Raw genomic sequence first — 26,510 nt, 5'->3', positions numbered from 1 at the left:
TGGGAGAGGGAGAAGCAGGCTCCCTGCTCCGCAGGAAGCCTGCTTCTCCCTCTCCCACTCCCCCTGCTTGTGTTCCCTCTCTCGCTGTCTCTCTGTCAAATAAATAAATAAAATCTTTAAAAAAAAAAAAAAGACGTAGACACCATGGGGGCCCACGCGGAGTCTACAATAGTGTCAGCCGGGTGGCAGGTGGGGCCTGGGGCCTTGACCCAGCAGGGCAGGGCGAGCTGAGGTCAGGGGAGCAGAGGCAGGGCGCCGCAAGGCCATGGCCACCTCTCAGCGGACGAGAGGCGCCCTCCACACCCCACGGAGGCCAGGAGGGACCAAGGAGGGAGGGCTGAGGGCTGCCGCGCGGCAGGGAGGGGCACCTGGAGATGTACCTTAGCCAGAGCCCATGAGGTAACAACCCAGAGGCAACTGGGATTACTCAGGTAGTGAAATTACTCAGGTAATGATTACTCAGGTAAGGCTCCTTGAAAGCCCTGGAGAGATGGGGAGAGACAGGGCCCCGCCCCAGGAGCTTGGGCTGCGGCGCGAGCAGGTGCGTGCACGGCACCTTGGAGCGGCCCAGTTCACGTTCGGGCTGCACAAGACCGCATTCGGGCCCGCAGGCGGGGGCCACCTGGGGCTCCAGGCTTATATTCAGCAGGCATCCAGGGCGAAGAAATGTATGCAGCAACACAAACTGAGAGAAAACATGACAATATGTCAGTAGCAACTGTGTTTAATCTCTTGGCAGTAAGATTACAAGTAATGTTTCCCTTCTCTGCACCTCTTGGTTCTTTATAACTTTATAATTTAAAAAAATTGAAATGTGGGACGCCCGGGGGGCTCAGTCAGTTAATCACCTGCCTTCCGCTCAGGTCAAGATCCCGCAGTCCCGGGATCGAGCCCCGCACCGGGCTCCCTGCTCAGCTCAGTCTGCTTCTCCCTCTGCCTCTGCCCCTCCCCCTGCTCGTGCTCTCGCACTCTCTCTCAAATAAATAAATAATCCTTAATTTTAAAAATAAATAAATAAATAAAAACATTGAAATGTATCTGCGGACATGTGATTACATATAGAACGATGATGGTCAAACATTTTGCTCCGTATACTCTTGTCCATATACTTATGTATACATCCTGGACGCATATACTCATGTACATATACGTTTGCCTTATGCTCTTAAAAAAACGATCGCAAATCCCCTAAAGAACTTTTGTTTATGTGAGTTATATCTATCAGTTTTAACTGTATTAGATATTAAAACAGAGGCGATTTCCAAATATTTATTTATTTTAAAATGGCAATTTAAAACCCACTGCATGTTAACATAAATAACATTTCTGTGAAAAATAATGGTATCTTTGAACATCGTAGTGAGAAAAGTGGCATTCTGCTCACACTTGCGAATCTCTCTAATGTCGGGCTTTAGTGAGACAGCTGGATTCTCAGATCCGCTCCAGCTTTCAACCTGCTGCAATATCACACGGAATGTGGTCTCTGGAAAATTCCACTGCATGCTCAAGGGAGAAAGAATGAAAAAGGCAAATGACATCTTCGCGTTATTATGAAAATAGTTTTGGCCACACTTTGAGAACTGCTAGTATAGAGTATAATCACAGCTATGCAAAAACACACCTAAAAATTTCTGAATAAAAGTGTCACGATGCCCCCTAGTGGTACCTCTGATTATTGCAATTGTGGCTACCGACGTGTGTGCGCGCGCGCGCGTGCAGGTGCGATGTAGTGTGTGTGTGCAGTGTGGTGTGTAATGCGTACATGTGATCCGTGTGTCTGTGGGTGGGGTGGGGTGTGTCGTCGATGCACGTGCCGCCCGGTTGTGGTGCTGTGTGCGGTGCACGTGTGTGCATGTGTGTGCTACGTTGTACGTGGCATGTGTGCGTGTTGTGCTGGGTGTGCACACACGTGCTGTGTGCGTGTGCGTGTGCGCAGGACTTGTACCTAGGAGAATGGAATTATTACTTCGCCACCTTCTGCACACGTGCCTGGCCTGCACCAGGTGTTTTACTGTTAGTGAAACACCTGTGACGCGGCCCAGCACGGGGCCAGGCAGGTGTAAGTCCTCGGGGGACGCTCACGCCTCTCCACCCGCCTCGGGCATCGGGCTTAACCTCCCTCGGCAAGGAAGACTTTTGGAGGTGCAGCACCTCGTTCAAGGTTTCACAGCTCGGAAGCGGTGGGTCTAGGACTCAGACCCGGGTCTTCTGATCACTGTGGCATGCAGTCACCTTGTACTGAGGATGACCTCTAAGTTAGAAAAATCGTCAATATGGTATGATCAAACAATGTGTTAAAAGGCAGACCAATTCCTGAATAAAAATAATAAGACAGCATCACCTTGGCATCCTCTCTGCCCCGTTACACTTGGGGTGTGTGCATACGCTTAGGCTATGTGCAGATTAGTAAAGACATGAACTGTCACGCACGGGGCACCGACGAGATGCCCGGCACTGTGCAAGACACTTTCACGTTCGAGTATAAACCGAACACGTACACGTTCTCAATCTCAAAAGGCAGGTGCACAAAGGCAACTCTATTTTTCATGACTCAATTTTAATTTCGGATTCCAGTTTCTGTAAGCATAATCTAGTCCCTCCCAGGAACACTCAGCCCCATCTATGGTCACTCAGCACTTCGAGCAGAGTCATCCTACCCTGTCCTCACCCTTTTCCTCGGGTGGAGCCAGGCTTCCGGGAGAGGGATACCTGCTCCCAGTCCTCAGCATCCTCCTGCACCTGTGCCCACCATCATCCACTGAAATCCAGCCCACCCCAGCCACAGCCACCTGCTGGAAGGGAAAGCACTCTGCATGCTTTTGTCAATGCTGAGGACTCCCGAGGTGAGAGAAAGAGAGAGAGAGAGATCCAGGGACACGCAACTGCTCTCCCCTTCTCAGCCCCTGGAGTCCTTCAACCTTGTGGCCAGCCTGCTCTCTGGGCCAAGGGACATATTCACTGCCCAGCCCTGGGGTTTCCTCCAGCCAGCAGATCCCCCTCCCAGCTCTTACATCAACCTCCATTCCTCCCCACTCTGTTCTTCATGCAGAAAAACATTTAGACGGGCACGCCTTGGTGGCTCAGGCCGTTAAGCGCCTGTCTTCAGCTCAGGTCATGATCTCAGGGTCCTGGGATCGAGTCCCACTCCCGCTGAGCAGGGAGTCTGCTTCTCCCTCTGCCCCTCCCCCCCGCTCATACTCTCTCTCAAATAAATAGATAAAATCTTTTTTAAAAAAAACATTTACACAGAGTCCTTCAGGATTTGTCTCTCAAGAGTCAAATCAAGTTAAAAAGATCTTGATTTTCAAACTAATGTTCCCTCTACGGTGAGTTCCTAAAATCCATTCAGAAACTTGCTGGCTTTTTATTCTCTCTGGGTCTGAGATCTCAGTGCCCTCCCTTGGCTGGGTCCAGGAAGTGCCCTGGGAAAGCCCACAGGGCCCACCGTGAAGGTAAGACCAGTAATTAACATGCGTGGGACCAACTGGATGCCAATATGATCCAAAATGTATATTTGGAGAGCCCAAGAAACAGGGAGCCAGATCCTTGCTGGCCAGCTTGCTCACCACTGTCTTCCCCCAGCCCCGAAGGAAGGAAGGACTTCTTCCATGCCCCATGCCAGCTCCCGAGATCCTGACCAGTGCGGGTCTGGAGGGACCCACATCCCTGACATGAATAGGAAAGCAAAAGTCACAGGAGAGATAAGCAGAGGTTCTCAACAGAATCCCCGGGAAGCTAGGGTATATGCACATTCCTGGGCCCCACCCCAGAGCTCTGTGTTCAGGAGGTCTGGGGCAGAGCCTGAGAATCTGCATTTCCAAAAAAACTCCATTGCCACTGGCCCAGGACCACATTGGTGCAAAGGACCCAGTGGCTTGAGGGAGGGGGACAGAGACTCCTGGAGGGGCCGACTTCAGAGAAGAAAGAAAAGATAGCATTGAGAGAAGCAATTGTAGTGAGAACCCTGAACGAGATAGAGGTACCAATATAGATGAATATGGACGGATAGATACACATAGACATATGCACACAGATTAGATATACATATAGATTAGAGACAGATTAGATAGAGTTATAGATGTGGATATAGATACATTCCAAAATCTTTGTTTTTTCTTATTGTTTCTTGGTAATATCTTCTTGACTCTCCTTAAGAGTTCTCATTACAGGGGCGCCTGGGTGGCTCAGTCGGTTAAGCATCTGCCTTTGGCTCAGGTCATGATCTCGGGGATTGAGCCCTGCAGTGGTGGGCTCCCTGCTCAGTGTAGGGGAGGAGAGGTCTGTTTCTCCCTCTCCCTCTGCCCCTCCCCCAAGTTCATGTGCAGGCTTGTGCGCGCTCGCTCTCTCAAATAAATAAAATCTTTAAAAAAAAGTTCTCATTACAATTACTTCCTAAATTTTTATTACAATTTTCACTTTGTCATTTACCTATACATTTTTATGTATCTGTATATTTTATATTTATATTCTATTTGTATTTATTTTTATTATGGTTATTTATTTCATACACACCCATCCATATGTTACATACACCAACATACATTCAGGTAATAAAATTCAGTAGAGGTGGTAAAAAAAATAAATTGGATGTTGCTGGTAACATAATTCATGATCCAAAAGGTCAAAAAGAAGAGCTAACATTATCCCTATTATCACCCCCTGCACACAACCCCAAATTCCTGCCCCCTCGCTTCCTTGAACTCTCTTGATGAAACCGCAACTTGGTTAAACCCAACTCGCCTGCAGAAGGGGGCTGGGAAAGTCACAAGCCACGTGGACCTGAGGGGCCTCACTTCTGTCCCTGACTGTGAACCTTGAGAGGCAATTCCTGCCCAGGCCACACTGCGCTTCCCTCTCCTGTCCACTGCCCCGTGTACAGAAGGCCGTTTCACACTTCCTCCACCCTCCCCCAGAATCTGCCCCACCTTCCCTACCTCCCACCTGCTAAGGAGACCCACCTGCTACCAGAGATCCCGAGTGGTCCCTCCTCACCTCTTCAAGGTTCGGCTCCGAAAACTCTCTCCCCTCTCCCCTACATCATTAGTTCTCACTCTACAAGATCTTCTTCAACAGCATATAAAAAGGCTGTTATCTCTCCCAGCCAAGAAGAACAAATGAAAACACCCTTGGCTTGCACCTACTTCCCCTGCCAGTATCTGCCCATTTCTGGTCTGTACTTGTCTCTCATTCCTCCTCATTCACCATCTCTCTTTAGCTTACTTCAGCCAGGCTTTTTGCACATGGATCTGACCAATTGCTCTTCTCAAGGTTACAGATCATTTCCACCTAGATCCCACGGCCAGTCCTCAGTCACCACGCACCGCCCCATCTTGGCCACTCTTTTCTCCTTGTAACATTTTCCTCCGAAGTTTCATACTATCTCCTGGTCCTCATTCCGCCTACCTAAAGGTTCCTTCTCTGGGACTTGCTGGCTACTCTTCTTGTCCATGACCTTCTTTTCCCCTCTACCTCCCCTGGCTCCCTTGGTGACTGCTCATCCAGAGCTCCTCCCAGCCCTTCCCGGCAAGTGGAAGACCATATGTGACTGACTCTTGCCAATGAGCTGTGAGCAGAAGACACAGGTCACTTCCCAGCAAAGCCTGCCACATGACTCTCCAGCTGTCTTTTCTCCTGCTTCAGCTATTTGGAGAAATCCTCATGTTGACATGCGGAACCGAAACACCAAAGCTGCCTGATCGCTGAGTCACTCTATGAAAGACAGATGTCCTGGAAATGAGCCTAGACCTGCGTCAGGCTTCATATGATTGAGCAATAGGCTTCTGTGTGTCCTGCCACTGGGATTTGGGGGCTATTTGTTACCGAGGCAGAACCCTAACCTATCCTGACCAAAACAGTCACCTTATCCAGTATTACAGCTTTCAATACGACGCATATACCCACAACTCACAGGTTTATAGATCCAGCCGAATTTGTCTCCTAGATTCCAGACTCAAATATACAACTGCTTACTCAACACTCCACCTGAGTTGTGAAACATCTCACACATAACAGATCCAAAACCAAATTCTTGATTTTACCCCCAGAGCATTTCTCATTTCAGCTTGTGGCAACTGTGCCAACCACCATAGTCCATAGGGAGCAACCTCCACTGCTACCACCCTGATCCCGTCTATTAGTACAGCACCTCCTATGAGGGATCCCGCCTCTACCTTTACGTCTATTTCTACACACTCTGTACCTGTACGATCTCTTCCTAGCAGCTTAGTAAGAAAGAGCCTTTACAACCTAAGTCAAATCAAGTCATTCTTCTTTCTCGAAACCCTATAATGGCCTCCCATTGTAGGTAGAGTAAATCCAAAGTCTTTACTGTGGCTGCAAGACCCTACAGGTTCTAGGGGCGCCTGGGTGGCTCAGTTGGTTAAGCGACTGCCTTCGGCTCAGGTCATGATCCTGGAGTCCTGGATCGAGTCCCGCATCGGGCTCCCTGCTCGGTGGGGAGTCTTCTTCTCCCTCTGACCCTCCCCCCTCTCATGCTCTCTCTGTCTCATTCTTTCTCTCTCAAATAAATAAATAAAATCTTTAAAAAAAAAAAAAAAAGACCCTACTGGGTCTAGATCTGTTAGCCGTCAGAATCCCCACATCCACTCTGGGCCAGTCACACCAGCTTCCTTGCTCTTCCTCCAACATGTAGGGCACGCTCCTTTCTGAGGACCTTTGTAATAGCTGCTCCCTAGAACATTCCTCCTTCAGGTCCTGAAAATGTCACTCCCTCACCTTATTTTCTTAAATCTCACCTTCCCAAGAAGCCTACCCTGAACATCTACTTAAAATTAAAGAAGGTTCCCATCTCAACACTCCCAATCCTTCTAACCCTACTCTACTTGTCTTTTTCTTTTTTCTTAATATTTTATTTTTTATTTCTTTTTTAAGATTTATTTATTTATTTGAGAGAGAGTGAGCGAGCATGTCAGGGGAGGTGCAGAGGGGGAAGAAGAAGGAGAGAGAATCTCCAGTAGACTTCCCACTGAGCGAGGAGCCTGACACGGGGCTCAACCCCACAATCCCAAGAGGACCTGAGCCAAAACCAAGAGTCAGATGCCCAACCAACTGAGCCACCCAGGTGCCCCATCTACTTGTCTTTTTCTTCCTTAATATTTATCACTTTCATTTATATTTAAAAATCTACTTCTTTATTTATTATGTCTCCTCATGCTAAAATATAAGGTCCATGAAGGTAGGGTTCTTTGTATCACTCATTGATATAAGCCAAGTGCCTATATTCGGGCACAGAAGAGGTCCTCACATGTTCGTCAAATAAATATGTAAATAAAGAACTCCCCAAACACCATAAAAGATAAAGAAATCATTCATGAGAAGAAAAGCAACTTGGACAACAGACAATGAATAGTAGCCCCAAAATGAAAGAAATAAGCAAAGAAAAGGAATAATGCAAGATACAACCCATGAAAACTTCCCCTATCTGAAAAAAATATTTTATTTTTCCAACTGAAAATGTCAAGCTAAGTACCAGGAAGAGTTCACTTTTATTTTTATTTTTTAAGATTTTATTTATTTATTTGACAGAGAGAGAGACAGCGAGAGAGGGAACACAAGCAGGGGAGTGGGAGAGGGAGAAGCAGACTCCCCACTAGCAGGGAGCCCAATGCGGGACGCGATCCCAGGACCCTGGGATCATGACCTGAGCCGAAGTCAGACGCTTAACGACTAAGCCACCCAGGCGCCCCTATTTATTTATTTTTTTTAAAGATTTTATTTTTTTAAGTAATCTCTACGCCCAACATGGGGCTCGAACTCACAACCCCAAGATGAAGAGTTGCATGGTCTACCGACTGAGCCAGCCAGGTGCCCCCAGAGTTTATTTTTAAAGTCATAAATATAAACATTTCCTGTGGAATTTTTAAACTACAGTGATCAGGGGCGCCTGGGTGGCTCAGTCAGTTAAGTGTCCAACTCTTGATTTTGGCTCAGGTCATGATCTCGGGTTCCTGAGATTGAGCCCTGCATCGGGCTCCGTGCTTGGCGGGGAGTCTGCTTGAGATTCTCTCTCTTTCTCTCCCTCTATGCCTCCCCCTTGCTCTCTCTCTCTCTAAAATAAATAAATAAATCTTAAAAAAAAAATACAGTGATCAAAAGAAAATCCTACAGCCTTCCAGAAAGAAAGAACAAGATCCTCACCAAAGAAAATCACACTTCCAATATATTTCTCAGAAAGTCCACCATAAAAATACCCTTTCTGAAGAAATTATTCAAGGATATTCTCATCAACGTGAAAATTAAATAAGAACAATGACCTCGAGATAGGAGGAAAACAAAGTGTACAGGAAATACTGGTGAATGATAAATCTAATAAAAATGTAACCTGCTTTATGAATTAACTACGTCAAACTGCATTAGGAGCTCGGTGCTACCTCTCCACCAAATCAGGAAATTCCCAGCTCGCCATTATAACATGGAGATGGCATATAGGAGATGGGCCTGAGCAGGTCCAGAAAGCCCAAATAAATGACCTGGGATCAGATCTTATATGACCGGTCCATGCTGCTTTGCTGCCATCCCCCCATGGCCTCAGCAGGATTCCCTAGGACCACAAAATGAAGAGGGGAAAAGCACAATTTGCCAGCACCAGCCTACAGTGGACAGCCACACCGGAAATAAGAACAACAATTTTTAAAGATAAGTGGAAATATTCGGTGTCGAAAATATAATAGTAGAGGGGCCCCTGGGTGGCTCAGTCGATTAAGTGTCTTACTTCTTAACTGCGCATAATTAAAAAAAAAAAAAAGTGTCCAACTCGTGATTTCGGCTCAGGTCATGATCTCAGGGGCATGGGATCGAGCCCTGCATCAGGATCCGCTCTGGGTGTACAAACTGCTTGAGATTCTCTCTCTCTCTGCCTCTCCCCCAGCCCTCTCGCTCTTTCCCTCTCTCTCTAAAATATATACATATTTATAAAACACTAAAAATAAAGATCACAATAGATGTCATAAATAATAGGAAAGGTAAAACTAAAGAGAGAACTGGTCAATTGGAATATCAGATGAAGGACCTCTCCAAGAAGGAATTGGGAAAGGATAGTGAGTTAGAAAATATAAAAAGGATGGGTGCCTGGGTGGCTCAGTCAGTTAAGCACCTGTCTTCGGCTCAGGTCATGATCCCAGGGTCCTGGGATCGAGCCCCGCTTCGGGCTCCTTGCTCAGCTGGGAGCCTGCTTCTCCCTCTCCCCCTGTTGCTTCCCCTGCTTGTGCTCTCTCTCTGTCTCTGACAAATAAATAAAATCTTTAAAAAAAAAGGAACAGGGGCGCCTGGGTGGCTCAGTTGGTTAAGCGACTGCCTTCGGCTCAGGTCATGATCCTGGAGTCCCTGGATCGAGTCCCACATCGGGCTCCCTGCTCGGCAGGGAGCCTGCTTCTCCCTCTGACCCTCCCCCTCTCATGTGCTCTCTCTCTCTCTCATTCTCTCTGTCTCAAATAAATAAATAAAATCTTTAAAAAAAAAAAAGAAAAAAGGAACAGGAGAGGGAGGGGAGAAACTATGAAAGTTTAGAAAGTAAATAATGTATTACTAAATAACCCTTAGTAGAAAGCAAATTAAGAAATATTTAAAACTGAACCTCCCCCCTCTCATGTACTCGCTCTCTCTCATTCTCTCTCTCTCAAATAAAAAAATAAAATCTTTAAAATAAAAAAAAAACTGAACCTGAGAGATGTCAAAATTTGTGGGTGCAACTAACAGTATTTGAAAGAAAATGTATATCTCTATAGGCATTTATTGGGAAACAAGAAATATTAAAAATAAATGAAATAAGCATTCAACTCAAAAAAAAAAAAAATTGGAAGAACAACAGACCAAATCCAAGGAAACGAGAAAGGGAAACAGAATGAAGAGAATTACAGATAAAAACATAATAGGAAAGACTAGTAAAGATGACAGATACTCATAAATTATAAAATGCTAATAACTTTTAAACCTAGACAAAATGGATACATTCACAGACAAAACTTAAAAGACCAAAATTGCACAAGAAGGAAAGATAATTTGACTAGATTAATAATTGTGTCTTCGTTGAAATGGTAGTCAAAGACCCCCCTCCCACCCACAACTAGATGAAAAGAAAAAAGCCTGGCTCTGGCCCAGTTATTTTACACGTGTATCCTTCCAGACTTACAAGCAAGAATTAGTTCTCTTATACTAGCTGTTCTCCGGAACTGCACCATCTAATACAATACCCACTAGCCCCCAGCAGCTAGCAGCCCTTGAAATGTGGTCAAAAGGACTGGGAAAGCAAATGCTTATTTTTAGTTCACCTTCATTAATTTTAAGTTTAACTGAACAATCAATACCACTATTGGAAAAAAATTTTTAAGATTTTATTTATTTGACAGAGAGAGAGAAAGAGCACATGAGAAAGGGGGAGGGGCAGAGGAAAAGGGAGAAGTAGGCTTCCCGCTGATCAGGGAGCCCAACCCCGACCTGGGACCATGACCTGAGCCACCCAGCTTCCCCTGGAAAACTTTTTTAATGCTGTTCAGTTCAGGACTTCCTAAACTTATTCAGTCATGAAATCTTTTAATTTTTTTTTTAATTTGCATGAAGTAAATTATAATTCACTACTTTTGGTGTGCAGTTCTGTGAGTTTTGATGAAATGCATAGGACCATGTAACCAACATCACGCTTGGGACACTTGGGACGCAAAACAGTGCCCTAGCCCCACAACTGTCCTTCATACTTCTCCTTTTTAGCAAAACCTTTCCTCCACCCCTCACCCCTATCAACCACCAATCTATTCTCTGTCCACATAGTTTCTCTTTTTCCAGAATGTCGTTATAAATGGAATCCTAAGGGTGCAATCTATGGATGTACCTATTCGAAAACTTTTCCAGATGTTTGAAACGACTCAGGGATGAGGAACTACTTTTTCAACTGTAAATTTATGAAATCTAAATACACATCATGTATTTCCTATGAAAATATCCAAATTAATGACATTGGTGCACACTGGCATGAACCAACACAAAATTAATTTAAATAAGATACTGGACACAATAGCAAATATATATGCAAATATAAAAATTATTTATAGATTAATCCATTTGTACAAGGCCACTATGGAGAAAACTTCAACACTCTTTTAAAGGACATGAAAGGGGACACCTGGGTGGCTCAGTCGTTAAGCGTCTGCCTTCGGCTCAGGTCATGATCCCAGGGTCCTGGGGTCAAGTCCTGCTTCGGGCTCCTTCCTCAGCTGGGAGCCTGCTTCTCCCTCTGCCGGCCGCTCCCCGCTCGTGCTCTCTCTCTCTGACAAATAAATAAAATCTTTGGACTCCTGGCCTCACCCCCAACATGCACATGCATGGATCTGACCCCAAAGGCTTTGAGGACTGAATGACACGTTAGCCAAGCGACCGGGACTCGTGGCTCTTTAATATACAAAGAACCAGGCCATTGTGATCAATTTTCAAGAGAAATGACAAATAACACACCACCTTCACAATGACCCAGCTATTGGAATTATCAGCTCTTAAAGCAGTTCTGGTTCTTCTCCTAGGCACATGGTGGGATTGCATGCCCTCCCCGTGAAGTGAGGCATGACCACGTGTCCACTCTGGTCAACAAAACGTGAGCAGAAGAACCTGGTGACCTCTATCCTTTAGGAGCAGAGATCACTATCCCCCCCCCTCACCCGTTCCTTCCCTCTGCTGGGATGATGAAGAAGGTCCACAGGATGGGGGCTCTGCCAGCCCAGGCTCTAAGTGGGAAGAACGGGGAGGAACTCGGGCAACGAAGGCAGCTATGGGGTGTGATCATGAAATAAACTTTTGTTGTTTCAAGTCACTGACTCGCGGGTGTGGTTCTGAGCCCTGGGAACACAGCAGTGACCCACAGGGACAAGTTTCCCTCTGAGCTCCATTCCAGGGAGGGGAGGCAACTGTACTAAATAAAACTGCAACAGGAAAACGTTAGGAACTGATAAGTACCATGGAGGAAATTAAACTGGGTGAAGTGATCAAGAAGGACTGGAGGCCGGGAGGAGTGTGTATTTTAGAGCAGTTGGGGACCGTGTCTCTGGAAAGTCGAATTGAGCTTGAATATGAAAGATGTTGATTAAAAAGTCCATCAGGGGGCACCTGGGTGGCTCAGTTGGTTAAGCGTCTGCCTTCGGCTCAAGTCATGATCCCAGAGTCCTGGGATTGAGTCCTGCAGGCTTCCTGCTCAGTGGGGAGTCTGCTTCTCCCTCTCCCTCTGCCACTCCCCCTGCTTGTTCTCTCTCTCTCTCCCCCCCTCTCTCTCTCTGTCAAATAAATAAATAAATAAAAATCTAAAAAAAAAAAAAAAGTTGATCAGGCTAAGACTAGGAGAAAATTATTCCAAGCAAAGATGGGAAAGCATATGCAAAGAATAAGTGTGGTGTGTTTAAGAAACAGAAAGAAATCATGTGGGGCTTAACAAATCTACAAATTTGCCTGGCTGGCTCAGTCGGTTAAACGTCTGCCTTCAGCTCAGGTCACGTTCTCAGGGTCCTGGGATCAAACCCCGCGCAGGGCTCCCTGCTCATGCGGGAAGCCTGCTTCTCCCTCTCCCTGCCTCCCTCCCTCTCTCTCTCTGTCAAATAAATAAATAAGATCTTTTAAAAAAAGAAGAAAGCTACAGATAATGATACGAAATAGGGTCAGAAAGATTGGCAGGGGTCAGATCACACAGGGCCTTATAGGCTGTGATGGCTACATGGATGAGAGAATGGATATGGATGGATGGATGGGTGGAAATGGTCAAATCCTGGATGGTTAAAAACCCAAATCCACTTTATACCACTAGATGGAGCCAAACATTGATATTTGTTACTTAGTTGTTCCTGTCTTTCGCAAAAATTGGTATTTCTGGCTAGCATGATATTCCTCCCTGGGAAGCAGACAGGCTTCAAATCTCCTTAGAGCACAGGAGAGCTTCCCGACTAGTGAGGGTACTGGGCTGTTAGCTGCGCAGACATACCGATGCCCTTGGCCCCGGAGTGACCTAGTAAAATCTGAGGAAGCCAGATTCCCCAAGTGTTACCTCTGTCCATTCACAATGCTGTGTTATACAGCAAACATTAGCATGTTCTAGGTGGGTCATGACGTTAAAAAAAAAAAAAATAGGAGGTGCAACCTTGGAGAATGTTGTGTGCTTCACATTGCATCATTCAGGAGAGTGATCTGGCTTTTTTTTTTTTTTTTTTTAAGGTTTTATTTATTTGTCAGAGAAAGAGAGAGAGAGAACACCAGTAGGGGGAACGGCAAGCAGAGGGAGAAGCAGGATCCCCGCTGAACAAGGAGCCCAATGTGGGACTCAATCCCAGTACTCTGGGATCATGACCTGAGCCCAAGGCAGATGTTTAACCAACTGAGCCACCCAGGCATCTCGAGTAATTTGGCTTTAACTGGCCATTCCTGGCAGCAGAGTACCAACTATGTCCAGATACTAAAGATTATAAAATGCCAACCAAAGTGGGAAACGTGTACTTGTGATGGGAAACATGTCATCTTATGGGCCAATGCACAAAACCCATGAAACCTTGAGGTTCCACCTCTTTGGATACCACTTTGGGATCAGGCAGGCCACCAGACCCACCCCGGGATGCTGCTTAACTCAATTTAAAGTGCACATCAAGGAGAAAATGAGTCATCTGCAACCATGGCACGCAGACAAGACGAAGTGTCCTGCAATGGGAAGCAAGGAGAGATCTGCAAGCAGGAAGATGAAAGGATCAGCACTGGGTCTTGGGAAGTCCTCAGGTGGAGGTGTCTAGAACAGAAGGGAGGAAGGAAAGTCCCAAGACACAAGCTGTCCTGGAGAGTGACTGCAAAACAAGGCGAGAGGCCATCCAGGCAGGGGCACCAATCGGGCAAAGAAGGGCAGGGCCAGATGTCAGACACGGAGTCTGAGAAATGTAGGGAGAAGCCTTCGGACGATTAGAAAGGAAAATGAGGCAGGCAATGGGCAGAGGGTAGAATCATGCTCAGGAGGAGGGAGCAGGCAGGTGAAACTCAAGGCATAGAAAAAACAGGTTGGGAGAAGATTGGAGAAAAGGACAGGGAGGATGTGGGGGAGTAGGGGAGAACACAGGGAGGGCGGATTGGGCTACATGTTTGGGAGTGGGACTTTCTAATTATTATAGAACATTTCAAGCATATGAAAAACTATAGAAAATAACAAACATGTTAAGGTGTCTTTTAAATTTTACTATTTGTACGGAAAATAATCATACATATTCTCTTCACCAAGTGTGCTCCAAATCACAGATCACTCTTACCAAGTTTTCTCCAAAGTTGGTCTCATATACAGTAAAACTGGAAAGAATTCAGAACTATCATGTCTGTAGCTAGACTTGAGTTACATGCAAACTCAGTTGCCTACCCTACTGGGCCCATCACACCCTTTAGATAATACATATTTTATAATGCCTCACTGTCTATTATGAAATGCAATTCATAGATAATAAACCTACCAACACTCAAAATTTCAAAAAAATTAAGTCCTATCATATAAAAGAGAAATAAATCTATAAAATGTATTTCAATATGTAAAAAAGTCATCACTAACACTAAAAGAAATAAGGTAGCCAGACACTTGTACCTAAAATCCCCATGATTGTGACAAACAGCACAGGTTTTGTCTTAATACCAAAAGCAACATTGTTGTAGGTGATGTGATCTTCTGAAATGGTTAATAGCTCTTTGGTTCTGAACAAATCAATTTAGCTGCATTCTGGGAAGGTTCAGAGTACATTTACGGTAGTCATATTGCTCACCAGTATTCCCTGCTCCCCTTTCCCCAGACACTGGTAGGATTGAACTTTCAAAATCCCTTGAAGTTAGGGGCGGCATATACTTGCTTTGGCCAATGAAATGTATATAAGTGGGGACTCCTGAGTGGCTCAGTTGGTTAAGCCTCTGCCTTTGGCTCAGGTCACGATCTCAGGGTCCTGGGATCCAGTCCCGTATCAGGCTACCTGCTCAGTGGTGAGCCTGCTTCTCCCTCTCCCTCTGCTGCTCCCCCTGCTCATGCTCACTCTCTCCTGCTCTCTCAGTCTCTTTCAAATAAATAAACTCTTTTAAAAATAAATAAATAAAAATGATTTTTCTAAAAGGAATTTATGTTTCTATGCAAAGTGGAATTTGGTCCAGGCTCTGGGCATTATAAACAAGCTCTTCAACTACATGAATGTCCACTGGTATTGAAAAGTCATGAAGGACCTGGGTCTACTGCCTGGTAATCGCAGAGCATCTAACTCCCCTGTTCACCGCACTCCAGCAAAGACTAGCAGCAAACCCCTCCATCACGGTGACAGCTCAAACACCATTCCCACAGCTTCCCCACTCTCTCCGCACCCCACTCTCCCCATAGAAAAGAGCTGGCCTTCAGGGCCCACACAGAGCATAAACACCCAGTGGAGATAGCTGGACCAGAATGCCAGGAGAACCAAGGGGCTTCTAAAGGGATAGCCATTGCCCACTTTACCAATTTGTTGACACCTCGGAATAGACTCTGAGCTGCCAAAGCTTCTGATCTTTCAAGAGGTCCAAAATCCAGATTTTTTTTTTTAAGATTTTATTTATTTATTTGACAGAGAGAGACAGCGAGAGAGGGAACACAAGCAGGGGGAGTGGGAGAGGGAGAAGCAGGCTTCCCGCTGAGCAGGGAGCCCGATGCGGGGCTCGATCCCAGGACCCTGGGATCATGACCTGAGCCGAAGGCAGACGCTTAGCGACTGAGCCACCCAGGCGCCCCCAAAATCTAGATTTTAATGCCAAATCTTTTGATTTCTAAATATCTGCAACAACCTTTTATTTTTTTTTAACTTAAGATTGAAACGCTCTGGGAGCCAAATACAAACGTTCTCCTGGTTTGGTGAGGCCCCTGTGTGGCGCTTTGCAAACAAAGTACGGGATGCTAATGCAACGTGAGTTTCCGTTCAGTCAGACTCCCTTCTCTTCCAAGCGACTCAGGGCGACGGGATCGGCCGTGTGCGAGCCGCGGTGGGGCTGACAGTCCCCGCAGGGCTAACGTCTGCCCGCGCTCCTCACTGCAAAATCTGCTTTCTCGGTTAGGCAGGTTCTCTTATTATCCCCATCTAACTAATTAATAGAATCCGGACCTCTGATTCCCAGTCCTGCCGATCTGTCGTATGTAGGGTTTTCTTTTTAATAAAAAAATCCTGATTTCTTGCCCCACCTGTCCCAGTTTCCTTACCCGCCCTTCTGGGGCTGGTTCTGAAGAGTGCTGCAGAAAAGTGGCGAAGTCGAAAAAGTAAATCATGAAATGAAAATCAGAAAGAGGAAATAGAGTCACGAGGAAACTGAAGCCCTGGGGGCTGTGTTCTAAGCCGGGCTGGGGGCACCCCCGGTAGGGGGGACAAGCCCAAGGGTAATTTTCTGGACGAGTCCTCCCGACTGGTGGGAATATGGGTGCTTCTTATGTTATGAACTGTGCTTTGCTGAACCTTTTCGAGGTTAAAGAAAGGAGAGGGAAGGGTGGTGAAGAGGAAGGAGAACTTAGCGAACGGGGAAAAAAAAACTCTCTGCCCGCCCGCGCCGAGCCGAGCCCGCCGCCCACCCGCGCGCCCGCCCTAGCGCCCGCCCGCGCCGAGTCCTCCGCCCGTCGCGGCCACGTGACGCGGCCAACATGGCCGACGGGGAAGACGGCTGCCCGGCGGGGCGGGAGCCGGGACCGGAGTCGGGAGAAGAGTTCGAGATCGTGGACCGGAGCCAGCTGCCTAGCCCTGGCGAACTGCGGAGCGCGGCTAAGCCGCGGACCGGGCCGGAGGGCTGGTCGGCGCCCATCCTGACCCTGGCGCGAAAGGCCACGGGCAACCTGTCGGCGAGCTGCGGGAGCGCGCTGCGCGCGGCCGCGGGCCTGGGCGGCGCGGACGGCGGCGCGGACGGCGCGGCGCGCACAGGTAGGTTGCGGCCGGGCACGCCCCGCGCGCGCCCGCGGGACAGGGGGCCGTTGGGCGGTGGGAACCGAGCTGGCGAAGGCGTCGAAGCTCCGCAGCCTGTCAGACGAGTTGTGCAGAAGCAAGCACTCGTCTGTTTTTCTTGATGCCGTGCAAGCCAAGATAAATGCGCGGGTTTGGACGGCCTGAGATTGGGCGGCTCCCCTAGCACACCTTTCTGATTGTGTGCCCCAGACAACATCCTGACTCCCGGTGGCGGACTTGAAGAAAACCTATGAGTTCAAGCTTAGGTCGTCGCTATTAAGCTTGAAAGTGCTCAAGAACTGAATCCGGTTCCGCTCTGTGCCGCGAATCTCCCAAATGCCAACCCGGCTCCCGCCTCGGCTGTCGCGACGCACCCAGGAGTGCGAGCTGCGAGGTGGACGTCAGGAGGCGGTGGTTCCAGGCGAGCCCTGCTGCGGCCAGCTCTGTTGTGTCATGCGCGCAAGTCACCGCGTTTCCCAGACCGTGCAGTAGGGGTTTTTTGATTCACACCGTGAGCTCTCCTCGTCCTCTTCAGCCCTTGTTATTTGGAAAAGAGTTTCAGCATGTTAGAAGAATGGGAATAATGGGAATACTAAATGGTGATGATAAGAAGGGTGTGACTTGGAAAGCCCTATAAAGCCAGATATTGAGAGCTGTGCTCACCAATAGAGTAGCCACGACACACGTGTGAGGTTTAAATGTTAAAACTAAAAACTCAGTTCTGTCTTCATAGAAAGTGTTGCGGGGCAGAGTTGATGGAAGACCGCAGTGCTAAGAATCATACTGTGCCTTTGCGGTTTCTTGATTCCCTCCTACCCACCGGTAAAGTTGCTGCTTAGAAGTCATCGCTGACCCAGCAGAGTGAATTGTGAGAATTTCGGTGGTTAAGAAAGAGTAACGAGTAGAGAAAAGTTTACCAGCAGACTTGTTTTGAGATCCTGGCAGTGGCAAGTGGGACTAGAAGGTACTGAGGAAGCCTGTTCACAGCCTTTGCACACACCTGGGGGTGTTTGATTGCGAACCAGCCGTTGGCGGTGAGTCCCCAAAGTCAAGGCACATGAGGGGTTCTGGAGGCCTCTGGGATCATGTAGCAAGCCAATAATAAATGTTAGCCGTTCGCCGATGAATGCCATGTGCCAGTGCCCAAAGTAGCACCGAGCACAGGATAATTAATCATAAGTATTTGCTTACTTACTAGGTGCCAGGTATTAGTGTGAGATCTGTACCGACATTAATTCATTTACCCTCAAAATAACCCCAGGTGATAGCAGGCCTGGCTTCCTGGTGTGCATCAGTGCAGGCTGTGATCCCTGTGGCCCCCCGGGTACTCAGAGGTGCCCCACACTTTAAATCCTTATTGTCTTTGTTATTTTTTTGTTTTTTAAGATTTATTCATTTGACAGAGAGAGAGAACACAAGCAGGGGGAGCGGCAGGCAGAAAGGAGCTGGTGCAGCTCCTTTCACAATGGATCACAGTAACATTTTCCCAGTTACGTTGCTGAACACAAGTTAGCTCTTCAGATGCTAAGTGAAAATTCCTGACAGTTGGGAAAGTGTTAAAAGTTTTCCTCCTTGTCAATAGAGGGGAACACTGTACTGTATTATAAGATCCTTCAAGACACCAAAGGGCTACTCAAAACTAAAACTCAAATATATCAAGAATCTACTTACTCCTCTATAATTGAGAACCCAACAACAAAAAAAAACCCATACGGCCCACTCCCCATCCTGCGTACTCACTCTCTATACCAAAGGTGACAACAAGCTGTGAGCTCTTTGTGTCTGGTAGTTGCATTTTATATGCTGCATAGTATAAAAGCATTAAAACAAAAAAATTCTGGGGCACCTGGGTGGCTCAGTCAGTGAAGCGTCTGCTTTTGGCCCAGGTCATGATCCCAGGGTCCTGGGATCAAGTCCCACATGGAGCCTGCTTCTCCCTGTGCCTGCCGCTCTCCCTGCTTGTGCTCTCTCTCTCTGACAAATAAATAAAATATTTTTTAAAAAATAAAATAAAAAATAAAGCAAATTTTTTTTTTAGCCAGTGAGCAGGCTTTACATAAAAATCCAGATGTCCAGCTTCTGAAAACTCGGTGCCCGACCCTGTTGACCAGCATTCTTCCCACCAGAGGGTGGTGCTCAGCGGGGTTGCTCCCTAGATATCCATGGGGCCCCAGGTCCCCTCCAGCTCATCCTCCCATAGCAGCACTCATTTCTGTCCCAGCCTGGCCCCTGCGCAACAGTCAAGATGGAGGTCCCTGAACAGACCATTTATTTGGCAATTCAGGAAGTATAGAACTTGGTGACATCCTGTGTGTTTTGCTGATGTGCTGAACTATTATTTTTTTTTAAGATTTTATTTATTTGAGAGAGAGCACAAGTGGGTAGGAGAGGGAGAAGCAGACTCCCTGCTGAGCAAGCAGCCCGATGTGGGACTCGATCCCAGGAACCTGGGATCATGACCTAAGCCAAAGGCAGATGCTTAACGAGCCACCCAGGCGCCCTGTGCTGAACTCTTATTAATGAAGCTTAGAGATATGAATAGCTTGGCCAAAGTCACAAAGCCAGTAAACCTGAGAGATGGAATGGCTTAAAAATCCACTTCACATCTTCCGGAGCTCTAAATTGAGCACGAATGGGAACAGGTGAGTCATGGAGCAGAGGGATGGGTGGGATGGCTGCGGAACACAGCCATGTACCCAGGAACGGTGATAGTGATGTGGGAAACAAAGGCCAAAGAAAAACTAAATATCCATACTACCTGCAGCCCACTGGCAAGTCCTTGAAACAGGCCGAGTGACATTCTTCTAGGAACTCTGCTGTCTCCATGCTGATACTTTGCTAAGGGCAAAAGGCAATCTTAACCCAACCCCCAGGTCCTGTAAATCTACTTTAACATATAAAACTTCATTTGGAAACTTCCTTTATCTCTAAACGTCCCCCCTCAAGATACATGTTGGCAATCATCCCCCAAGCATATGGCCCACCGATATACATCTGAAGGGTCTCATTACTAAGGTTTTATTAGATGATAATAAATGGCCTTTTCCCAACAATAGCTAGCCCCCTCAGGGTCCTGGAAACCTTGCTTCCAAATTCCTTAGAGACTTACACTATCCCTGACCCCCTCCCAACTTGAAAGTATATAATGGGCCACTCATCACGACATCAGTGCCCACGGGTACTGTCCCGTGCTTTAATAAAACCTCCTTTTTGCACCAAAAATGGATCAGGAATTCTTTCTTGGCTGTCGGCTCTGAACCCCAACATCTTTCCTACATCAACAGAAGCCACTGCCACCCACTTCTGATCACCTAAAACACTAGTCTTCATGTTGTTTTGCTCACATGACCCCCTAAAAAAAATGTTCAGCTTTTAAGGTTGACATGTTCTCTGGCGTACTGTAAATATTAGCTTTTTTTTTTTTTAAAGATTTTATTTATTTGACAGAGACAGCGAGAGAGGGAACACAAGCAGGGAGAGTGGGAGAGGGAGAAGCAGGCTCCCCGCCGAGCAGGGAGCCCGGTGCGGGGCTCGATCCCAGGACCCTGGGATCAGGACCTGAGGCGAAGGCAGACGCTCAACTGACTGAGCCACCCAGGTGCCCCAAATATTAGCTTTTTTTTTTTTTTTAAAGATTTTATTTATTCATTTGAGACAGAAATACAGAGAGAGAGCGAGAGCATGAGCAGGGGAGAGGCAGAGGGAGAGGGAGAGGCAGGCTCCCCGCCGAGCCAGGAGCCAGACGTGGGGCTCGATCCCAGGACCCTGGGATCATGACCTGAGCCGAAGGCAGACGCTTAACCATCTGAGCCACCCAGGCGCCCCCCAAATATTAGCTTTTTAAAATAAAAGTGTTACATCATTCTTTAAGTGGCATATAAATACCTAAATGATTTGATAAGCACTACCATCCATCTTAAATAAGTTATTTGAAGACTTTACCATTTTTTTAAAGGTATTTCTTTTTGAGTAATCTCTACACCCAACGTGCGGCTCGAACCAGCTCCAAGATCAAGAGTCGCATGCTCTACCAACTGAGCCAGCCAGGCGCCCCTGAAAACTGTACGTTTTCCCTTTTACTCCTTGAACTTGAATTTCTATTCCACTTCCATATGTTTTAAATTTTTTTATTATTTTAAAAAAATTATTTTTTTTAAAGATTTTTTATTTTTTATTAGAGTACAAGCAGGGGGAGCGGCAGGCGGAGGGAGGGGGAGCGGCAGGCGGAGGGAGGGGGAGCGGCAGGCAGTGGGAGAAGGAGAAGCAGGCTCCCACAGGGAGCCTGACGTGGGGCTCGATCCCAGGACCCTGGGATCATGACCTGAGCCGAAGGCAGACACTTAACCATCTGAGCCACCCAGGCGCCCCAAAAATTATTTATTATTTTAAAAAATTTTATTTATCATCCTGTCATATATCTCAGGGAAAAAAAGTAAATTAAAATTCAATAAACTTTTTTTTAGATTTTTTTTTTTTTTTATTCATTTGCGAGAGAGACAGAGAGAGAACAAGTAGAGGGAGAGGCAGAGGGAGAGGGAGAAGCAGGCTCCCTGCTGAGCAAGGAGCCCGATGCGGGACTCGATCCCAGGACCCTGGGATCATGACCTGAGCCAAAGGCAGACGCTTAACCATCTGAGCCACCCAGGCGCCCTCAATAAACTTTTTTTGTGACTAAAGCTCTAAGTGTATAAAATATTTTTCTTGTGGACTGAATTACCATTAAAATAGTAAGAAATGCTAAGTTGACAAAAGGGTATAATTTTTATACATAATTACTATAAACTTTTCTTGTTATTGTTTCTCTTAATGGGCTGGTTTGGTTTTTTCATTAGCATGTATCCATAAATGAAAATATATGGTTTACTCATAAAATATATGATGGGACTCAGCATCAATTTTATTCCCATTTTTTGGTTTTTTAATAGATGCGAGCCCTGAGAAGCCTGGTTCATATAAACAGGAAATAGAAATGGACAGTGTTGTTATAGTAATGTCAAACTTTTGAATTCCAAGTTATGTGCCCCAAGTCACATTGATCTTTTTTTGTTTTTATTTTTGTTCCTTTGTTTTTGTTTAATAAAAATGAAAATCACCTGACTTGCAAAAAGATGCAACCCAATCATATTAAATTTCTCAGCCTCGGAAGGTTCCCCCAAAAAAGCCTTTACCCAGACTTATTAAATGAAAATTATGCCTGTAGTTCTTTCAATAGTTACCTTAACCCAGAACACTCAGAACAGTTGGGGACACCTGAATGTTGCTTATTTCATTATACCTTTGTCAACACAGTATTATTTGCCAACACAAAAAGACTTAGTTTATGTGTACTTCAAATCCATTTTCTTCAAAAACATGGAGCTATAGTGTTGGCCCATCTAATGTATGGAACATGTTCCTCAAATTAATGGTACATCCTAGGAAGGAGTATTGAGACAGGCTGAGAATAATTACATGTATCTGTGGGAGAAAAAAATGTTTAATTTTCTGAATTCAGGCTAGCCGGCAGAGAATTAGAGACCGTCCCCCTCCCCCAAGACCAGGTTTCCTTAACTAAGTACAATAAAGCAATGACAGGTTGGAAGCTCTTCATGTTTTGGGTGACTTGAATCATCAAAGGAGGCTTCACCTCCACTTGGTGTGTGGGACTCTCTGGACCCCAGGTCGGTGTAATGTAGTTTTGAGTAGCGTTGTTGGTGAGCTCCGGAGCCAACAGCCAGGAAAGAATTCTTGAGATGTCTTTGGTGCAAAAAGGTGATGTTTAATGGGATAGGACCAGTGGGCAGAAAGAGCTGCTGCACTGGGGCTGTGAGGAATGGCTGATTATATACGTGGGAGTTGGGGGAGGTAAGGACAAAGGGAGGTGTCCAAAAGGACTTCCATACGCTAAAGAAGACTCCGGATACTGCGGGCCTTGCTATTGTCAAACTAAGGTTGCTTTTCCCTCTGGGAAAACATTAGCGTTAAGACAGTTGGGAGTTTCCTGGAGGAGTGTTACACTCTGCCTGCCTCACGTATTTGTCAGTGGGGCTACAGGATAGAAGGAAATCTAATTTCATTTACATTCCCTTCTGCCTTTGTTTCCCATATCACTGTGGAGGGGCTGGTGATGTTAGGGCCCCAGGAAATTGAGTCTGTGGGTCTCTGGAAGTTAGGCTCTTGATAACAGGATGCTTTTGCCTTGTAAATCTCTAGGACATTCGTAAACTGATGGAGACTCCTGTCCTACAGGACTGTGATCTTTGTCAGTTAACCATTTGTTTTTCCCTTTCCTTCGTTTTAGGGCAGCCAGGAGTGCCTGAGGAATGTCACACATAGCCCATGGGGGGGGGGGCAGGGTGTCAGCTTGTGCTTTGTCCTCAGCTTGCCTTCTGCTCCCTCATCAGGTGCATCCAGAGGAACATGTGGGATAGGGAGTGAATCTATGACCGGGCCACAGGAGTGCAAGAGCACCTGGCTCCTGGGCTCCCAAACAGAGCAGGTTCAGCCCCTGGCCGCTGATAGGATCCAATGGCAGAGAGACGAGTGGTGGTGAACCAAGAAGGGAATTTATTGCAGTGAGGCCAGTCCTGGGGAGACGGGAGTAGCATCTCAGAGGCGGTCTACAAGTGCTGAGAATACCCTAGATTTGTGTAAGGAAAACGTGGGACAGTTGGCGGGTACAGGCGGGTGGCAGTAAAGGCCGCGTCCCTCCTTGTCTTGCTGGTTCAGGGCAGTCCTTACTGGAAGTTTGGGTTCCCATCGGGGGACGCCTCGCCCACATAAGCCGGAAAGAACTTAATCCATGAGGAAAGTCCAGACTGAGGTGAAAATGGAGGTGGTTGAAGCCCCTTCACATGGGGCTGTCCTGTAGACTGTGCAGCTCGAGGGCTGGAAGCGGATCTGCAAACACCTGCGCTTGCCTGGCTCTGCGCTGCCCGAGGAGAGCGGGTTCACAGCCTGGGCCGGGGGCTCCAGCAGTCTTTCCAGATCGCTTCTGTGTTTATTGGTCTGTTCGGGGTTTCTCCCTCCTCTGGATGAGGCTTTACGACTTGTATTTTCCTTGCCAATCATCCAGCTCATTAACGCTGTCGAATTATAAATGTAATATATAGGATTCTCTCCAAATTTAAAAATAATTATACCACCCCCACCCATTTAATCAACCCATTTTTCTCTGGTCAAATGTTTAGGCCGATTTTTCTTTGCCAGCAGCTGTCTTCGTGGGTGTGTGAGACTTTAGAATTTTCCAGACAGTCCCAGGCTGTCTTAAGTCTCAATAATATTTACTTAATACCTTTATTATAAATTCAGTCATAATTCATTTCTTTTCCATTTAGCTATCCATGTGTGCGCTCTTTTAACTATCTTTATGTTCATATTAATTAATGACCATGAAATCAAACAGCTGTCAACAAAGGATTAATATCAGTATTAATTTATACAGAATATACAGATCAATAGACAATTCGGCAGGGAAGTTGATTTAACATGCTATTCACAGAATCCTAGGAGACGATAAGCGTGAAAAGCTACTTGACCTCCGTAGTGATCCGACAGCTGCCAGCTGAAACCATACGACCCCCCCCGCCCCCCACCACCACGGTCCGGCCGGCAAATGTTTCAGACCAAACGTTGGCGGGGGTTCGGAGGGGCGCGCGCGGGCTTATTTTTCCCGCCAGAACTCGGTTAATCGCGTGGAGTCTGCATTTTTAATTTCTAGGCTGCCAGCTTCCTGGGTGTGAGGGGGACACTTGGTAAACATTTGTCATGGGTATCTGATACTGACGGCCCACAGACTTTTTTTACTCTTAAAGCGACAGCATTAATGGGAGTTGGAAATGGAAACGGAGCTGAGTTTTTTTGATTCTAGCGGTTTCCCATACAAAAAAGTGTAAGACTCGTACTGCCCACTAACTGTGGACCGAAGACGGGCAACGAGAATTTGAGTCTGGAACTCAGGAGCAGAGACTTTTCTAAAGGCCCTTGGGTTGACACCGACAGACAAAAGAACAGGCTCAGAGAGCCATCTGGGGAGGCCGAGGGCCGGGCTACCCTGGCGGAGAATGCAAAATGGCGCCCTTGAGCTTCGTGGGCGTGGCCTCCGGCTGGGCCCGTCCAATCGGAATGTCCAGGGGCGGAACACTTCCCCCCCAGCTCGCCTTCCAGCTTGGGGCGGGGCTTCCTGGAGTTTGCCCCCTTCCATTGGTCGAAAATGGAATTACTGGCTGTGGGAAAGGCCAATCGCGGCGAGTCTTAGTAGAGCCGTCGCCTTAGCAACGCGCGGAGCCGCCTGGGAGAGGTCTCCTGAGAGTGACCCGCGGCTCAGGCTGCCCAGGTGCAGCCTTGGCCTCCAGGGATCAGAGGCCGGTTGACTACGAAGCCCAGTTATCCGTCCAGCCGCACGTCCGCGCTTGGAACCCCCCGCCAGGCCGATCTTCCAACCTCCTCACCCCGACCACCCTCAGTCCGCTAACGAGGCTGTCCCTGTTTCTGCCCCAACAGCTTCCAGGTGCCAGATGATGGAGGAGCGTGCCAACTTGATGCACATGATGAAACTCAGCGTCAAAGTCTTGCTCCAGTCTGCCCTGAGCCTGGGCCGCAGCCTGGATGCGGACCATGCCCCCTTGCAGCAGTTCTTTGTAGTGATGGAGCACTGCCTCAAACACGGGCTGAAAGGTGAGCTGGAGGGGGCGTTCGGGGGCGGGAATTCGGGCCAGCTGTGTGCCCAGCATGTATTCATCAGTGCTGAGCATTGTTCTGGGTGCTGGGATAACAGCAGGGTACAAAACAGACACGGTCCCTGCACGCCAGCCCACATCGAGAGCAGCACTGTCCAGGGGAAATGCCAGGCAAGCTACTTGTGCAATTTTTAGTGTTTTGGTAGCCACGTTAAAAAAAAAAAAAAAGTAAAAAGGAACAGGTGAAATTAATTTTAAGAACACATTTTATTGACCCCAGTATATCCTAAATATTATGATTTTTACACATAATCAGTATTTAAAAGCCTTATTGATGAGATATTTTACATTCTTCATTCTACTAAGGCTTAAAAACCCACTGTGTGTTTTATACGACATCTCAGTTGCACCGGCCGCACTTCAGGTGCTTAGGAGCACGTGTAACCAGTGACTCTAGCGGACAGCACAGTTCTAGGGACCAGACAGACAATACATGCAGAAACAAACTTAATTACAAATGCTCCAAATTCAAGGAAGCATTAAGGGTTTCAGCTAGATGAGAGGGGAGGTCTTGCTGGGGAGGTGAACTGTGAGCTGAGACCTAAAGGAGAAAAAGTTAGCTGTGCCGAGATTTGGGGCAAGAGCATTCCTTAGTGGGGGACGAAGCAGGTGGGCAGAAGTCCTGGGTGAGACCAGGCTTGGTTTGAGGAAGATGCCAGTGGGCTCAGAGGTAGAGTGGGAGGAGATGAAGTCAGGGAAATGGATTGGGGGGGCGGGGGAAGGCTGGATCAGGTAGGCCTTTACAGGTCATCTGTTTGTATTGTAGGTGTTGGATTGTATTGTAGGTGTATCTGGAGGATTTTAAGCAAAGGGGAAAACATGACCTGACTTAACATTTTTAAAAGAACTTCTATGT

The 26,510-nt window shown here is 47.0% G+C and overlaps 1 protein-coding gene and 1 long non-coding RNA gene across 3 annotated transcripts in view; one reads left to right on the top strand and one right to left on the bottom strand.

Annotated features, from left to right (window-relative positions):
• The window catches only part of LOC116626423, a 23,856-nt gene extending 7,589 nt beyond the window's left edge, over window positions 1–16,267 (bottom strand). Inside the window, exon 1 of the long non-coding RNA XR_004298280.1 lies at window positions 16,211–16,267. This is a non-coding gene — a long non-coding RNA (uncharacterized LOC116626423). The remainder of the gene's footprint in view (window positions 1–16,210) is intronic.
• A 361-nt stretch (window positions 16,268–16,628) lies between these two features.
• Window positions 16,629–26,510, top strand: part of RUFY1 (RUN and FYVE domain containing 1) — a 60,395-nt gene continuing 50,513 nt past the window's right edge. For both annotated transcript variants that reach the window (XM_032395701.1, XM_032395702.1), the window contains exons 1-2: window positions 16,629–16,916; window positions 25,419–25,592. In XM_032395701.1, the coding sequence (XP_032251592.1) occupies window positions 16,643–16,916; window positions 25,419–25,592 (448 nt within the window). In that variant the 5' untranslated portion in view covers window positions 16,629–16,642. The remainder of the gene's footprint in view (window positions 16,917–25,418; window positions 25,593–26,510) is intronic.

Source organism: Phoca vitulina, unplaced genomic scaffold (genome assembly GCF_004348235.1).
Source record: "Phoca vitulina isolate PV1807 unplaced genomic scaffold, GSC_HSeal_1.0 scaffold87, whole genome shotgun sequence".
NCBI lineage: Eukaryota > Metazoa > Chordata > Mammalia > Carnivora > Phocidae > Phoca > Phoca vitulina.
The sequence above is the reverse complement of the archived record's forward strand: the minus strand, read 5'-3'. Positions and strand labels throughout refer to the sequence as shown.